Below are 18,770 nucleotides of genomic sequence, written 5' to 3'. Positions count from 1 at the left end.
ACTATATGGGGGATGAATTACTATGGGGGATGAATTACTATGGGGGATGAATTACTATGGGGGATGAATTACTATGCTTACTATGGGGGAATATTACTATACTTACTATGAATGACACTTACACATCATTCATCTACTCTTGGTCCGGCCCCCGGGTCCAATATATGAACCCATTGCGGCCCTCAAGTCAAAAAGTTTGCCCACCCCTGGCCTAATATATAATATGCTCATCCGGTGGAACTCTTTCTTGGCCATGCTTCCGCGATGGTGCATACATCAGTGGGCCACATATGAGTTCCAGCGCTTGTATGGCATGAGGACAGCCTTGGGGAAGGTGGAGTTTTCCCCCCATCAGTGGTTCCTCTTTCATGATGCATGCCTTGTAATGTAAATATTCAGGCAATCAACCAGAATGGGAAGCTGTGACAATGTGGGCACCAATGTAACTATTCCTGTAGTGTTTCTGCTAGAGTGGCACTTAAAGAGATAATAGACTGGACATGTGAGGTACAGCAGGATAAAGAAGAGGAGGATGCCCTGGTGAGTTTATTCAGACTCCATCTCTGTGAGATCACAGTAGACACAGAGGGACATGGGGAGGAGGAATAATATCAATGGTGTGGTGGTGATGAGGAGAAGGAGAACATGGGGTAGGCATCCACTGGTGGGTTTCTGCCAGGAACCATGAACCAGGCAGAGACAGAAAGTGACATTAAAAATCACACCTTTAATGAAATAGCAAATATAACAGTCCAGGGACATAGTCAAAAACAAAGCCCAGGATTTGGATGCCAGTGCGGGTAATCAGACAAGGCGGGGTCAGGAAACCAGAAGTCAGTGTAGACTGGAGCCAAAAATCAGGAACAGGAACTGGAAGAGAAATCAGCCAGACTGAATTGTACACAGGAACACAGGCAGGAACACACTGGAGATCATGGACCACGCAAGGGCAAGGAGGAAATGAGCTAAGCTGATATAATAGCAAAAAGGGGCTGGTTGATGTGGGCTGGACTGATGAGGCAGGTAATGGTATCCAGGTGAGTCACTGTGGAGACAACGGGTGGCTGGTAATTAACTGATATCTGAGCAGCTTCTAAGCACTGAAAGGAAAGAGTAGCAGGAGCCCAGCCCTGACACATTGTTCAGAGACAGCGGTGTTGCTATAGTTCAGTCCATACCCAATGAACTGGAGTTTTCCAGGTGGTTCCTCACAAGATCTTGTGGATCCATTGGTTATAGCGCCTGTATGACCACTCTGCTGAAGGGGGTCATATAACTCTGGTAAGAGGCTGCAAAATCACAGCGGTGTGGTGGGTAGCTGATGGTCACCTACATTTGGATTGGAAGCACTTTATAGAAGATTTATGGACTGTATGATTGTCAGCCATGTGTGTGCACTTTAATATCGTGGAATTCATGTTTTTGGACATTTACTTCCTATTTTTGTAGCATTTTGCACTTTAGGTGTTACAAATGGTGGAATTACTCACCTATTGTTGTTGATATAAATGTGTTTTTTTGCATACACACCACCACCTTCATGTATTATGTGTCACATGCACTGATTTATTTGTAGATGAACATTTGAATATTTCTTGCTTTGCATATTTCTCTCACTAGAGACCTGCATGACGGGAAAAATTGTTTTGTTTTGGATTACCGTATTTTCCGGCGTATAAGACGACTTTTCAACCCCTGAAAATCTTCTGAAAAGTCGGGGGTCGTCTTATACACCGGTGCGAGCCGGTGTCAGGGCGGCACTTTTTCGAGGGGCGGCGTGGCGCCGCCCCCCCCTCCTCCTCCAACGGACACTAAGTACAGGGGTGGGCAGAGGGGCTGCTGTACCTTACCTGGCTCCGGTCCCGATCCGGTCCAGGAAGCGCGGCTGCTCCTTTCAGTTCGGCCGCTCGATGGTCACGCGGCCGCTCGGCTCCGCCTCCTCACCGGTGATTGGGCGCCAGCACTGGAAAGGCACACAGGCGACCAATCACCGGTGAGGAGGCAGAGCTGAGCGGCCCCGCAAAAATCGAGCGGCCGAACTGGAAGAAGGAGCAGCCGCTCCTCTCCCCCACTGACACTAACGATGGGGCACTATTCCTCCTCCACACTGACACCAACGATGAGGCACTATTCTCCCCACTGACACCAACGATGGGGCACTATTCCTCCTCCACACTGACACCAACGATGAGGCACTATTCTCCCCACTGACACCAACGATGGGGCACTATTCCTCCTCCCCGCTGACACCAATGATGGGGCACTATTCCTGCCACTGATACCAATGATGGGGCGCTATTCCTCCCACTGACACCAACGACGGGGTACTATTCCTCCCACTGACACCAATGATGGGGCACTATTCCTCCCACTGACACCAACGATGGGACACTATTCCTCCCACTGACACTAATGATGGGACACTATTCCTCCCACTGACACCAATGATGGGGCACTATTCCTCCCACTGACACCAATGATGGGACACTATTCCTCCCACTGACACTAATGATGGGACACTATTCCTCCCACTGACACCAATGATGGGGCACTACTCCTCCCACTGACACCAATGATGGGGCACTACTCCTCCCACTGACACCAATGATGGGGCACTATTCCTCCCACTGACTAATGATGGGGCACTATTCCTCACACACTGACACTAATGATGGGGCACCATCATTGGTATCAGTGGGAGGAATAGTGTCCCATCATTGGTGTCAGTGGGAGGAATAGTGCCCCATCATTGGTATCAGTGGGAGGAATAGTGCCCCATCATTGGTGTCAGTGGGAGGAATAGTGCCCCATCATTGGTGTCAGTGGGAGGAATAGTGCCCCATCATTGGTATCAGTGGGAGGAATAGTGCCCCATCATTGGTGTCAGTGGGAGGAATAGTGCCCCATCATTGGAATACCATACTGAAATAGTATACCATATTGAAATCAAATCTGATGTTTTTTCATTTTTATTTGGTGTGCGTTGGAAGGGGGTCGTCTTATACGCCGGAAAATACGGTAGTTTCTTAAGTTAATAATTTCATTTAGTCATATTTGCTGTGTTAGAATGATTGGTTTCGAAATTCATTTCATATATTCGGATTCATTTTGTAGATTTGTTATTTTCAAATCGATTTTAAACTCTAATTCGAAATTCAATTTTTTTTAATTTTGAATTTTAGAAGAAGGTTATATTTGTTCCCTCCTCTCCTCTTGTATTCATTTGTATTCTATTCTCATCTGTTTGATCTAAAGTGACTCTGAAGGCTTTCTACCTTCATGCATTCTATGTATGAAGGTAAAAAACCTTCTATGAGCAGCAGATCCCGCATCCCCCTCAATACTTACCTGAGCCCCATCACCCCATCATTTTGTATATTTGTTATTTTCAAATCGATCTGAAACTCAAATTCGAAATTCAATTTTTTTAAATTTAAATTTTAGAAGACGGCTATTCTCCTCTCCTCTCAAAATCTTCTGTGTGCCCCCAGCCCCCTCAATACTTACCTGAGCCCCATCGCGATCCAGCGATGTGCACGACAGTCTTGGCTGTCCTGGGTCTCTGTCTTCTCATTGGCTGAGACAGCAGGGGGGAGCTATAGGCTCCTGCTGCTGTCAATCACAGCCAGTCAGCCAAGAGAGAGGGGGTGGGGCTAAGTCACGGCTTCTTGTGTAAATGGACACACAGAACATGCCTGCTGGGATGCACCCACACCAAGCTGCTTGCTATGGGGGCACCCGACAGAAAGGAGGAACCAGGAGCACCTGCAGGGGACCTGAGAAGAGGAGGAATGGGGCTGCTCTGTGCAAAACCATTACACTCAGCAGGGAAGTACGGACATGTTTGTTATGTTACAGAAAAAAAATTAACCTTTAGTATAACTTTAATTCTATTATTTTCCATTCTGTTGTATTCTATTCTCTTCTATTTGAGTCTATTCTATTCTTTTGTATTCTATTCTATTTAATTCTGTTGTATTCTCTTCTGATTTCTTTGATTCTATGCTATTCAACAGAAGGAATCATCATCTTATTTCACTTTTATACCTTACTGTATTGATTGCAATATGTTTCCATTGCAAATTTATTTACTTATTTCAGGTACTTATATATCGCCGTCAATTTTACACTGCGCTTTACATAAATATATATTGTACATTCCCATCAGTCCCTAACCCTCAAGGGGCGTACAATCAAAGGTCCCTAACTCACATTCATACACATACTAGGGCTAATTTAGAAAGGAGCCAATTCACCTACCAGCATGTCTTTGAAGTGTGGGAGGAAACCGAAGTACCTGGAGGAAACCCACGCAGCCACAGGGAGAACATGCAAACTTCAGGCAGGTGGTGCTGTGGTTGGGGTTTGAACAAACAACCCCAGTGCTGCCAGGTGGAAGCGCTAACCATTTAGCCACTGTGCTGAATTTAATTTTTTTTTCAAATTAAAAATATTTGTTTTGTTATCATTTATTTTGGATTCATTGAAACTCGTTACTATTGTGATTTCGAAATTTGGATACATCTGAATCTCTGAAAATTTCATCCAAATTCAATTTGTCACGAAACAAATCACACGTGTCTATTTTTGAATTTTTTTTTTTGCAGAGAGAATTTATTTTTATGCCTTTTGGTATATATTTGATGACATCCAACACCACTACGATCCATCCTGCCCATTTCAATATTATGGGGGTGTTGACCAAGACAGCATCTCACAGTTTTGATGATCCTCCCAATCACCAAACCCACATGGACAAACGAACCCATCTATCACATATGAACGGTTGATACATTGGGTGATTCTATGGATTTTCCCGGAATAGACCTGAAATGTGGACTGTCTTGTGCGTGTTCTGCTTCGTGTTATTGAACTGTTGTATAACACTAGTCAGACAGTCTAACAATAAGTCAAGGAACGTGAGACATCAGATCTGTATGTATTCTTCGTTCTGAATAACTTTGTAAAACTACAACATAAGCACAAACAAAACATATGTGTCAGTACATTAAACATTATACAACAGCTTCATCTCATCAGTGAGAGTACTCACGGACAATTCCACCATAAGTCCAGGAATAGCTTGGAGCTCCACTGTATGCTACTTGCTGGTTTCAGAAGCAGTCATGAAATGGAGGACAGAACTTCCAGGTTAGAGGTTACTGCCTCTATGTGAAAATGACCACTTCCTGTCAAGTCCTGATATAACTAGGCATAATAACTAGAGATGAGCGAATTTTTCAAAAATTTGATTCGCCTGATTCGCCGAATTTTCCGAAAAAATTTGATTCGATTCAAATTTATTTGCTGCAAATTTTACTTATAAAAAGGGTTTCTAGGCTTCAGAGAGCCTTTATATTAGTGCAGAACACTGTACCTTTAATTTAAATGCCCTTGGAGTCTGCTGGGGAAGAGAAATAATACTGTCAGTCAGTATGACATGCAGATGAGTGCCGTCGATCTTAGAATCACCGCACACTTCACTCATTTGGGCAGTCACGGGGCCAAAGAAGAAGAAGGAGAAGAAGAAGAAGAAGAAGAAGAAGAAGAAGAATAATGAAAAGAATGAAAAGAAGAAGAAGAAGAATGAAAAGAATGAAAAGAAGAAGAAGAAGAATGAAAAGAATGAAAAGAAGAAGAAGAAGAAGAATGAAAAGAATGAAAAGAATGAGAAGAAGAAGAATGAAAAGAATGAAAAGAAGAAGAAGAAGAATGAAAAGAAGAAGAAGAAGAATGAAAAGAATGAAAAGAAGAATAAAAAGAATGAAAAGAAGAATGAAAATAAGAAGAAGAATGAAAAGAAGAATGAAAAGAATGAAAAGAAGAATGAAAATAAGAAGAAGAATGAAAAGAAGAATGAAAAGAATGAAAAGAAGAATGAAAAGAATGAAAAGAAGAATGAAAATAAGAAGAAGAATGAAAAGAAGAATGAAAAGAATGAAAAGAAGAATGAAAAGAAGAATGAAAAGAATGAAAAGAAGAATGAAAATAAGAAGAGGAATGAAAAGAAGAATGAAAAGAATGAAAAGAAGAATGAAAATAAGAAGAAGAATGAAAAGAATGAAAAGAAGAATGAAAATAATGAAAAGAAGAATGAAAATAAGAAGAATGAAAAGAAGAATGAAAAGAATGAAAAGAAAAATGAAAAGAAGAAGAAGAATGAAAAGAAGAAGAAGAATGAAAAGAAGAATGAAAAGAATGAAAAGAAGAATGAAAAGAATGAAAAGAAGAATGAAAATAAGAAGAAGAATGAAAAGAATGAAAAGAAGAATGAAAATAAGAAGAAGAATGAAAAGAAGAATGAAAAGAATGAAAAGAAGAATGAAAAGAATGAAAAGAAGAATGAAAAGAAGAATGAAAATAAGAAGAAGAATGAAAAGAAGAATGAAAAGAAGAATGAAAATAAGAAGAATGAAAAGAAGAATGAAAAGAATGAAAAGAAGAATGAAAATAAGAAGAAGAAGAATGAAAATAAGAATAATTCCAGTAAAGCAAAAAGTGTTTCTGCAGAGTTCCTCTATTTCTGACAGTTCTCTGACAGTTCCTTCACATTTACAGCGGTTGAAACATTGTATCTATTTGTTTCCTAATAAAAACATCTGTATCCTAAATGGAAACAAATACATACAATGTTTCAACCGCTGGAAATGTGAAAGAACTGTCAGAGAACTGTCAGAAATAGCGGAGCTCTCTGCAGGGACATTTTTGCCGGCTGTAGAAGGGATGAAAACGGCCGATCAGGAAAAATTTGATTCGACCATCCGAAGTTGGCAAAAATTCGGATTCGCTGCGAATCGAATTTCTCCTGAAATTCGAAACGAATTCCACTTCGCCTGATTCGATTCGCTCATCTCTAATAATAACTCTAACGAATAGATGGCAACAACATCGCATAACATTGCAGTATATTACATATATTATTTTCAACAATATGGGCAGAACACTCCCTGCCTGGCATCATTTATTATGCCACTACCTATTGTGGCAGTGCGGTATCCTATAAATGGGGTATGTAGCGCTAGAGAACAGATGACAAGCACAGGGACTGTTACAATATGAAGTAATCACATAGAAGTTCATATAATGACTCATATATATCAGTCAGAAGCAAAACAGAGATGATCCAATGCTGCTCCAGATCACATTCGGTGAGATATAGGAAGATAGTGAGGTTGTGCGCTTACCACAAGTACACACAATATGAGCATTGTATGCAATTCAACAGCAACCGGGCATCATGGTCTGGTCAATAGCCTGGGCACCCTCTGGTCATATCCGAACATCCAGGACACAGGTACACCGCTAACCAAGCTCCCTCTGACTTTCCAATCCAAAACGCCACCTTACATAAGCTCATTAAAAAAACGAGCCGGGAGGCAAGAAAGCGCTTATAGTGAAGTACGTTTATTAAAAACACAAGATGTAAGCAGAACAACCAGAACTTACATCGACAAACTATACATCCAGGCCCAAATGATTAGGCTCCCTGGTGGTTAGTGGTTAATACAACATGCACTGCATACAGATCCAGGTCCAATAAATGAAACCCTGGTGGCTAGTGGTATCATGAGTACATAGTCATATAATGTATGGGTAATGCAGATATACTCATCCAGGTCTGGTGAGGCAGTTCCCTGGTGGCTAGTGGATCCTCAATAGCAAAGGCGTCAGTAGGGTGGATCCCCTAACATGTTTCGAGCTACAGCTCGTTTTCAAAGGGGTGGTATCCTGCCACGGTGGAAATCACGATGGAGACCCAGGATTCTCAACCATACAGGTTGAGGGGCTCCAGGCAGATCTCCTAATGCAGAGGAAACTGGTTTATCAGTTTCCTCTTTGGTTTGTAAAGCCTGTTTTGGGACCTGTAGCCTGGAGATTTCTAAGAGATTTGGGAGGGATGAAATCTCCAATCCTGGGCCCATATTTTGGGAGCAGCCAGCGCGATGATTGCACAGGTGTGTGCAGGCCTTTTTGTGGAGGCCAGGTCATGATTCTGAGCTCCACCCCGGCAGATAGGAGTCAGGAGGGCTCCACCCCGGCAGACGGGAGGTCTCTGCCTTGGAGTCAGGTGGGCTTCACCAAGGAGAGGTGGATGCCAGACTAGCTGTGTGCTAGAAGTTTGCTGTGTGCAAAAACAACCTTGTGGAAGGAGTCTGTAGGAGACATATATAAAGCGGTATAGCTGAAAGAGCCAGAGGGCTGAATTGGTTTGATGTTGGATACCCCTGCATGGGAAGCATTTGTATTTTTGGAACTTTTTTCTTTTAAATAAAATTGGGCAACAAGGCCCTGAAAGAAGCGAGTTGCTGTGTGCTTTGAAGAAGCTCTACAATTTAGAAGCGAGTTCCCACACTATGTAACAACTGCTATGCAGACAAAACACACAAATAGGAAAATGGAATCCTAGCTAATCTGAGACTAAAACTATAATGACATAGTTCAACCATTATCCCACCAAAAACGGAGTATATATACGGTATACCAGCATTTCTCAACCTTTGGAAGTTCGGCAAGAGACAAACGTCCACCCACTCTCAACAACCCATTGTCTACGAAGGGCCTGAACTTCCTAAGACGGCTTTGTTTTGGGAATGTCTTTTGTGATGCAGTCAATTTCCTTCTGGAAATGTTCGTTTTGAACAGAAGAAATTATAACAGACTTTGCCTGAGAAAGTTCTTCTAGATTGACCTGTTCATGGAAACTTTCCCACCTTCTGACCCGATCGCTATTGGTTTCCCTCCGGAAGGTTTTAGCGACGTGGATGAGTCTGGCTAGGGTTTTAACTAATATCTTCCAGCAAGAAAATCTCTCAAAGCAATGTGAATGAAGTGCTTCAGAAACTTTGGTACTGAAACTTGTAATTTCTGATTTGATTTCAGGGTCAGCTTCGGGCTCTATGAGTGGATAAACGTTAGCAGTGTCTATATCCTCACAGTGTGGTTGGTGCAGAAAGGATGGGCCTGAGAACCATATAGAGTCCTGCAGGCATGCTGCTTGAGTAGGTCTAGTGGCAAAATCTGCGGGGTTTTGCTCTGTAGATACATAGAACCACTGATCTGGGTGTGCAGATTGCCGGTTTCTATTCACTCTGTTGGAGACATACAGATAGAACCTCCTTGTGGTGTTGCAAATGTACCCCAGGACAGTCTTGTTATCAGTGAAGAATTTCACAGCATCAAAGTCAGTGTCTAGTTCATAAATGATTAGTTCAGACATTTCGACTGCAAGTACAGCAGCACACAACTCTAAACGAGGAATCGCGTGGGCTGGTTTAGGGCTTAATTTGGACTTTCCTATAACAAATCCAACATGGCACACATTTTCTGCATCAATTACCTTCAAGTAAGCCACTGCACCTATCGCTATGGTAGAGGCGTCTGAGAAAATGTACAGTTCTTTCCTGCGAGCTGCTGATAGAGATATGGGTTCTTATCTGAAGCGCATAAGGACCCCTAGCAAAGTATTGTTTAGGTCAGGGCCACTTAACAGTACGTTGTTTAAAGAAACTCCTTCATACTCTGCACTGGAATCAAAAACTATTCTGACTTGGTTAGGTTTGTGTGGATGGTAAACACCAAACATGGGTAGATACCAGCGTTCCCTGTCTGTCTCAACTGATCCTCCAACTTCAGCGTGATCGTTGTCCAGCATCCTTTTAATGAATTCAGTAAAATCTCTTTTCGCTTCTGGCTTTCTCTGTAGTGTTTTGCTGAGTGAATGCAAACGCTTCATGTCTTGCTCCCTGTTACAAGGCAAAACACGTCTGGGTGTGCGAAAAGGGAGAGGGGCCACCCAACTGTGATTGTCATCTCTATCCATAATCTGTAAGAAGGTCTGATCCTCTATAGAGAAGGCCTGTTTATTATCATCTTTAGTTTTCTAGAACACTGTAATCCCTAGGTTGTCTGTCTCAATGTCGGAATTGACTTCTGCTTTGCCATATGGTGTAGAAGAGTCCCAGTGTTGTGTTGACCTGCCAAAGCTTTCCTTGACAACGAAGCTGTTGTGACAGGGACTGAGAAGAGATGTGCGTCCATTTGTTAACACAGATGTCTTCAAAATACTAATGTTGTCAGGCTGGTGCACTGTCCCCAGGCAAACTTCTCCTACAATGACCCACCCCAGGTCCAGTCTCTGTGCATAGGGGGCATTGTAAGGTCCATTGATTTGCTGGCGCACCTTGTGTACCTGAAGGATGTCTCTTCCAAGAAGTAGAAGGATAGAAACATCTGGCTCAACAGCTGGGATAAGGTGAGCAATTGAGCGGAGGTGAGGGTGATGCTGGGCTACTTCTGGAGAGGGAATCTCTGTTTTGTCATCAGGTATCATGCCACACTCTATTAGGGTATGAAGTGAGAACTGCACTTTCTTATTAAAGGATTCAATGGTAAAGCCAGTAGCTCTTCTCCCTGCGGTTTCAATTGTCCCCGCACATGTCCTTAGGGTGTATGGAACTGCACTTGCCTTAAGGTTAAAGGTATCAAAGAAGTCTGACTTTGCAAGGGATCTGTTGCTCTGTTCATCCAGCACTGCATACATTTTCACTGCCCTTTCTCTCTTGCCAGTGGGATATACAGTCACTAAACAGATTTTAGAGCATGACCGTGCATTCTTGCCTTGTCCACATACTTCAGTGCAATTTGACATCACTGAAGAGAGTGGGGTCTCTTGTTTCTCCCTGCCCTGATCTTTCAGTCTCTAGTGGTGCAGGAGCAGGGCCAGGGTGCAAAGCTGCAATATGTCTCTCACTGCCACATTCTGTACATTCCACTGATATTTTACAGTCTTTGGCAATGTGGTAAGTAGATCCGCAGCACTTAAAACAGATGCCGTTTTGTTTAAGGAAGGACATCCGCTCTGCAATAGGTTTGCTTCTAAAGCCTTTGCATTTCTTTAGTGGATGTGGTTTTTTGTGTATTGGACAATGTCTATCTGGGTTTTCTATCGTATGTACCTTATGGGTGCTTTGACAGTCTGTGACTTCCGAAGGTACAACTGTTTTGTGTGTGGATACAGAGGTCTTACCGTGAGGTCTGTGAGGTCTTTGCGATTGCCGCTGGTGGTGAAGGCGAAACTGGGATCATTTTGGATTTTCGCTTGCTGTCAGACAAACCTAAAGAACACAGAGAAAGGGGGAAAAGGGATTCCATAATCTTCTTTGAATTTACCTCCCACAGACATCCACTTGTCTTGCAGATCTGAAGGTAGTTTCTCTACTATGGGATTAGTGCCTCTGGCCCTATCCAGATATGAAAGCCCTGGCAAGTAGCCATCCTCTTTGGCATATTCTATCTCCAGCAGAAGATCACTCAGCTCTTGTAGCCGCACGTTGTCTCTGTAGCCCACCTTAGGAAAGACTTCAAGTTTTTTCAACAGTGCTCCTTCAATCACCTCTGGGGATCCATACATTTCTTCTAGTCTTTTCCAGGTCATGTTGAGTCCTGCTGCAGGGTTGAACAGGTTTGCTCTTCTCATCCTCTTTGCATGCTCTGCTGACTCGGTACCAAGCCATTTTATCATTAAATCAAGCATTTCTGCTGGTGATAAGTTAAGAGCTCTAGTGGCATTCAGAAATGAAGCTTTCCATGCCCAATAGTTTTCAGGACAGTCATCAAATTGGAGAAATCCTGAGCTGACCATTTCTTTGCGGATGAGATATTTGGTGAAATCCACTGCACACTGTTGTTCGCACATGTAATCTTTAGGTTGTGGTTCCTAGGGGATTCTGGTGCTTCATTTTTGGTTTGCTGGCGACCACTGACCTCTTGTGGTTGATTGGGCCTGCCCAGGGGGTCTGTAGATCTTGGCCTGAATTCCTTTGTTTCAGGTTTAAGAGACTGTTCCTTTGTATGTACATCAGTAAGGTTCCGGACGTACTCACTTGTACAATCTGCAGAGGATAGAGGTTTCTCCAGGAACCTTTGGGTCTTCGTATGATTTTTCCCTTTCTGACCGGCTTGTTCCCATGTAGGCAGCGGCCTCTGCTTCATCAACTGCAACTGCAGTCTGTCGCTGCAGGATAAGCAATTTTGATTCTAATTCTGCCTCTTCTTGTGCTTTCTTAGCTGCTATCTCCTGCATCATCATGGCTTTCTTAGCTGCTATCTCCTGCATCATCATGGCTTTCTTAGCTGCTATCTCCTGCATCATCATGGCTTCTTTTTCTGTGTACTGTAGCTGGACATGGGCAGCTTCTGCCTTGGCATGAGCTCTAACTGCTGAGGAACTTGCTGAGGACATCTTGCTAGATCGTGAAGATCTGGACACATGTGACTGTGCATTGTCTTGCTGGGGATGTTGTCCCTACCTTGCTGTGTCGGGGTTAGTGTGTCATCAGCCTGGTACTTTGTTCCTGATCTTAGACTCATGCTGCAGTAATGGCGTCTCCGTTTATTCCAGACTGCCACGTGGGTGTCCTTTTACTGTTCTGCTTCGTGTTATTGAACTGTTGTATCACACTAGTCAGACAGTCTAACAATAATTCAGAAGTCAAGAAACGTGAGACATCAGATCTGTATGTATTCTTTGTTCTGAATAACTTTGTAAAACTACAACATAAGCACAAACAAAACATATGTGTCAGTACATTAAACATTATACAACAGCTCCATCCCATCAGTGAGAGTACTCACGGACAATTCCACCATAAGTCCAGGAATAGCTTGGAGCTTCACTGTATGCTGCTTGTTAGATCCAGAAGCAGTCATGAAATGGAGGACAGGAACTTCCAGGTTAGAGGTTATTGCCTCTATTTGAAAATGACCACTTCCTGTCAAGTCCTGATATAACTAGGCATAATAACTAACTCTGACCACTAGATGGCAGCAACATCACATAACATTGCAGTATATTACATATATTATTTTCAACAATATGGGCAGAACAATGTGATAAAGAGCACCTTTTGCATGCAAGTTTTCTCCGCTGGATGGGGCCTCATTTGTAGAAGATAAAAAGGGGGTGTCCCGAATAGTGACATTTTTTTATGCCTGGAAAATGTTTGTTTTGTTTCATTTTGCATGCATTCCCCACATGGAAGAAAAATATATTTTAAACATATTTTTTAAATATTCTTCCCTAATATATTGACATATATTTGAAATACGACATTTGTGGCCATATTATATATATATATATATACACTGTATGTTGAAATGCATTTTTATATATTACAAAATATATTAAAAAGATTTTTAAAAATACATTTTCAAATATACTGTATGTCTTTAAAAATACATTTAATCTACATTTTTGAAATGCATTTACAAATATATGTAAAAATATATGTTAAAATGACTTTTTTTTATATGTTAAAAAAGATCTGAAGAATATATTTATATATTGAATTATATTGAATACGGCTATAATTGTAGTATTTCAAATATATGTCAATATATTTGGGAAGAATATTTTAAAAATATATTTAAAACATATTTTTCTTCAATGTGGGTCATTTATTGAAGAACTTTGTTTTGTCATATTCGTTATACTGAACCTATTCGTTTTCAGAATTCATTTTGTTTATTCATGATTAGCGGGACCTGTGGTTTGTTGATGTTGCCTACGTCAATGCGTTTTGCCCGCGTGACTGTGAGCTTCGTCAGGACATTGGGACGTACACACCACCAGCCTCTTAAAGGGACTGATGGCCCTTTCAGCCAGTTGTAGTGGCCAGGGGGAGGGGGGGGTGGTCCCATATTTAAAGGAACAACAATCACAAAGTATACAGATAAATATTAAAAAAAAAAAGAGGCAAAGTAAGTGACATATGAATTCTACATATCTTGCATAAATATCTGCACACATAGACTGGCTAAAAAGCTTAAGTACACCATCCATTCAGTGTCACATTTGGATTCAAAGCTGGAGAAAAAGTTTGTGGTACTAACTAAGTTATTTATCAGGTGGATAAATGTGTTTAATATAGGAGCACTTCAAAATCCACCTTGTTAGGTGGGAGCGGAAGAGGAGAGAAATACAGATTTTAAATAACCTCTTAGTGGGGAGTTTTCCCAGCCAAAATGAGCGATCGGGGGAGAAGGGCCTTAGCCAGGGAGGTAACCAAGCACCCGATGGTCACTTTGAAGGAGCTCCAGCATTTCTCTGTAGAGAGGGGAGAACCTTCCAGAAGAACAATCATCTCTGCAGCACTCCACCAATCAGGCCTGTATGGTAGAGTGGCCAGATGAAAGCCACTCCTCAGTAAAGGGCAAATGGCAGCCCACCTGGAGTTTGCCAAAAGGCACCTGAGGGACTCTCAGACGATGAGAAACAAAACTCTCTGGTTTGATGAAACAAAGATTGAACTTTTTGGCCTGAATGCCAAGCATCAAGTCTGGAGGAAACCAAGCACCGCTCACCCCCTGGCCAATAACCATCCCTACAGTGAAGCATGGTGGTGGCAGCGTCATGCTGTGGGGATGTTTTTCAGTGGCAGGAACTGGTCAGGATGGAAGGAAAGATGAATGAAGCAATGTACAGAGACATCCATGATGAAAATCTGTTCCAGAGCGCTCTGGACCTTAGACTGGGGTGACCGTTCATCTTTTAACAGGACAACGACTCAAAGCACACAGCCCACATAACAAAGGAGTGGCTGCGGGCCAACTCTGTGAATGTCCTGGAGTGGCCCAGCCAGAGCCCAGACTTGAACCCGATTGAACATCTCTGGAGAGATCTGAAAATGGCTGTGCACCGACACCCCCATCCAACCTGATGGAGCTTGAGAGGTCCTGCAAAGAAGAACGGGAGAAATTGCCCAAAAATAGGTGTGCCATGCTTGTAGCATCATCCTCCAAATGACTTGAGGCTGGAATTGGTGCTAAAGGGGCTTCAACAAAGGATTGAGCAAAGGCTGGGAAGACTTATGTACATGTGGAGGGGGCTGGGAATACTTATCTACATGGGGTTTTTCGCTTTTTATTTTTAATAAATTGCAAAGATTTAAAAACAAACTTCTTTCACGTTGTCATTATGGGGTATTGTTTGTAGAATGTGGAGGTAAAAAATGAATTTAATCTATTTTGGAATAAGGCCGTAACACAACAAAATGTAACAAAAGGTAAGCGCTGGGAATACTTTCTGGATGCTCTGTATATACTGTGCATTCATAAAGTATTCATGTTGTTTGTTGCACACCGATACTACAGTTGTTTAAATTAATTTTTTTTCTCATTAATCTACGCTTAGTACCCCATAATGACAAAGTAAAATCATAATATTAGAAATGTTTGTGAATTTACTAAAAAGAAAAAACTGAAACAGCACATGTATTTAAGTATTCAGCCCCTTTACTCAATACTTTGGTGAAGCACCTTTGGCAGCAATTCCAGCCTTGAGTTTTTTTGGGCATGATGCCACAAGCTTTGCACACCTGAATTGGAGGATTTTCTGCCATTCTTCTTTGCTCAGTCAGGTTGGATGGGGGCCCTCGGTGGACAGCTATTTTTAGGTCTCTCCAAAGATGTTCCATTGGGTTCAAGTCAGGGCTTTGGTTGGACTACTCTAGGACATTCATAGAGTTGTCCCTAAGCCATTCCTGTGTTGTCTTGGCTGTGCGTTTAGTATGGTTGTCAAGTTGAAATACGAACCTTCGGCCCAGTCTGAGGTCCTGAGCACTGTGGAACAGGTTTTCATTGAGGTTATCTCTGTACTTTGCACCATTTGGCTTTCTCTCAGCCCTGACCAGTCTCCTAGTCCCATCCCCACAGCACGATGCTGCTACCACCATGCTTCACTGTTGGAATGGTATTGGGCAGGTGATGATCGATGCCTTGTTTCCTCCAGACATAACATTTAGAATTGTGGCCAAACAGTTCAATCTTGGTTTCATCAGACCAGAGAATATTGTTCCTCATGGTCCATGGTCTGAAGGTCCTTCAGGTGTTTTTTTTGCAATCTCCAAGTGGGTTTTCATGTGTTTTGCACTGAGGAGAGGTTTCTGTGTATAAATTAAAAAAAGTGTGATATTTAAACATTCCACATGCTCTACAATGTACAAATCCCACCCCTCACATCTCAGGATCTCCCCCCACTTATCTTTATACAACCTCTTGCTGCACATAACCCGGCATGGAGGGGCTCAGTGAAGGTGGTGGTGAAGGTGTGCAGGTTTTGGATCGGGTCACACAGATCATAAAAGATCTGCCCGGCCTCATAATCCAGATATATCCCAACTCTATTACTGGAGATATTTGTAGATAAGGGGGTCTCTGTACTGTCATGTCTCACAAAATACCGATTTCCAGACCTGGACAAACACCAGGACTTGTTATTCTTACCTATTCCTGCTTGAAAATCTTTCCTCTCCATACTGCGGTAACACATCCCAACTCGCCAGAATTGTGATCCCTCAACATCCACTTCCCAAAAATGTCGCCCAGAGGAAAAAATCAGACTGCTTAACACCTGAGGATAATCTGTAAATCTCTCTGGTGTTTGTGGGCGCTTCTGGTTCCTATCTGACCAGGCTAAAATTTTTCTGTCATCTGATACATGAAGCTTGTTACCAGCTGTGCTTATATCCAGTAATATGTCTTCAGCTCCCTGTATATAGAAGGATACATTTCCCCCTGTTATTATATCAGATAAACCTGTGTGTAAGACCCCCGCCACATCCAGCCCCCCTCCATCATGGAGGAGGTCCTCATGTCTCTCTCTGTCCTCATTATCTCCATCCTCAGTATCACACAAGTCACCTGTGTCTGATTCCTGTAGGACAGTCAGTGGATCTGTCATGTTACACAGCTCCTCAATGTCCCTCATCTTCCTGGACAGCTCCTCCTTCTTTATTTCCAACCCCTGAATCATAACCAACATGGAGATGGAGATCAACTCTGCCTGCCTGGAGATGTCCCTCAGAACTCTCTTCTCCAGGTCCTTCAGATGTCTCCTGAGATCTCTAAACAGGGCAGTGACTCTCTCAGTGTCACCAGCTGCATTTTCTTCTGCTTTCCTCTTGTCTTCCTGCAAACTCTTGGTTCTTTCCTCCGTCTCCTCTCTCTTTATCAGAAGTTTCTGCAGAACATCCCTCAGTTTCTCCTTCTTTTTCTCAGAAGCCTCTTTCAGCATCTCCACCTGGTGTCCTCGATGTTCTCCAGCCAAACTGCAGGACACACAGATACAGGTGTCATCCTCAGTGCAGTAATACTCCAGGATCTTCTTATGGATGGAGCATTTCCTGCTCTCCATGGACAAGGTGGGCTCACATAAGATGTGTTCTGGGGACTTTTTGTGGACTCTCAGGTGTTTATCACACAGAGAAACCTCACAGAGCAGACAGGATCTAACAGCAGGTACAGAAGAGTCCACACAGTAAGTACAGAAGACCCCAGACTCCTGCTGATCTGGCTGAGCAGACAGTAAATTATCTACTATGTTACGCAGTGTTATGTTCCTCTGCAGTGCAGGACGACTCCTGAACCGTTTTCTGCATAAAGGACAGAAATAATCTCCAGACCCCTCTTGTTTGTCCAGCACATGATCAATACAGGCCTTGCAGAAGTTGTGTCCACAATTCAGGTTTACAGGATCAGTATAAATGTTCAAACAGATAGAACATTCCAGCTCAGCTCTCAGATCTGCAGTTGCCATCGCTGACAGCAGAGTAAAAGTCTTTGATATTCTCCGAGGTTACTTCTTGAGTTGTTTCATGGGCCTTTGGACATTGCTATAAATTACAAAAACATTAAGGCATGGTTGGCTGTACTTACAGGACATAAATAACATAAACATGACATTTGTTGGCTGATCACACTTTGGTGCCTCATGTTGTACTCACTGAGTCATCACTAGCGTGTAAGCTTCTGGTTCAGTCCAAAGACAGGTTCAGACCAAACTTTGCTTGTTGGGGAGTTCATTTGCAAACTGGACCTTTAGCCTATTCAGCAGAAGCCAGTTTTTTCTCCCTCTATTATACTTGACGGTTTCCTGCCCCCATGATTTATACCAAGCTCTTCAAGTCTGGTATGAGTTTTAATGAGCTGTCCACCATACTGCCCCGAACTACATCACTGACCTAATATCCAAGTACCGCCCAGCACGCACACTCCGCTCCTCACAAGACCTCCTTCTCTCTAGTTCCCTGGTCTCCTCCTCCCATGCCCGCCTCCAGGACTTCTCCAGGGTGTCACCCATCCTCTGGAACTCCCTGCCCCAACCCATCAGATTATCACCTACTCTCCTCTCCTTTAGGCGCACCCTGAAAACCCACCTCTTCAGGGAAGCCTACCCCACCCCCTGCTAACTTGCCGACCTCCTCCTCTCTTCCTACCACTCCATCCCCCACAGCTATCTCCTCCTGTGCCACCATCCCCTCCCTCCTACATTGTAAGCTCGAAAGAGCAGGGCCCTCGATCCCCTCATGTTTTGCATTGTATTGGTATTGTTCTGTCACATGTTCTGTCCCCCTTTGTAATGTACAGCGCTGAGCGAACTATTGGCGCTTTATAAATACTGTATAATAATAATAATAATGAGATCCCCAAACCAAAAAAAAGCAAAAAAAACCCACTATGAGGGCCCCTTTGGCCTGGTATAGATCTTAAGGGAAAACCCCACCCAAAAATCAAGAAAAAAAACGTGGATACACTAAAAAATACACACCAAAATATAACCAAGCTTTCAGCCTGGCAGGCCAGTAAAGGGGGAATGAGCATGCTCCCCCTTCTTCTGATCACACCATGCCTTCTGCCCTCATGATGTGGATCTGCATAGCTGGATGACATGGTTGACAGTGTGTTTTTATTCACGGTTTGTTTACTTTTTGTGA

At 42.8% G+C, this 18,770-nt stretch overlaps 1 protein-coding gene across 1 annotated transcript; it reads right to left on the bottom strand.

Moving 5' to 3' along the window:
* Positions 1 to 15,832: 15,832 nt before the first annotated feature.
* On the bottom strand, positions 15,833 to 17,665 carry LOC149441027 (E3 ubiquitin-protein ligase TRIM39-like). The gene has a single exon (XM_089657866.1). The coding sequence runs from the start codon at positions 17,591 to 17,593 to the stop codon at positions 16,019 to 16,021; it is 1,575 nt and encodes a 524-aa protein (XP_089513992.1). The 5' UTR covers positions 17,594 to 17,665; the 3' UTR covers positions 15,833 to 16,018.
* Positions 17,666 to 18,770: the final 1,105 nt, after the last annotated feature.

Source organism: Staurois parvus, unplaced genomic scaffold, assembly GCF_062004578.1.
Source record: "Staurois parvus isolate SC_StPar_1 unplaced genomic scaffold, SC_StPar_1.0 ptg001036l, whole genome shotgun sequence".
In the NCBI taxonomy this organism is placed as follows: Eukaryota; Metazoa; Chordata; class Amphibia; order Anura; family Ranidae; genus Staurois; species Staurois parvus.
This window is presented reverse-complemented; position numbering and strand designations above follow the sequence as displayed.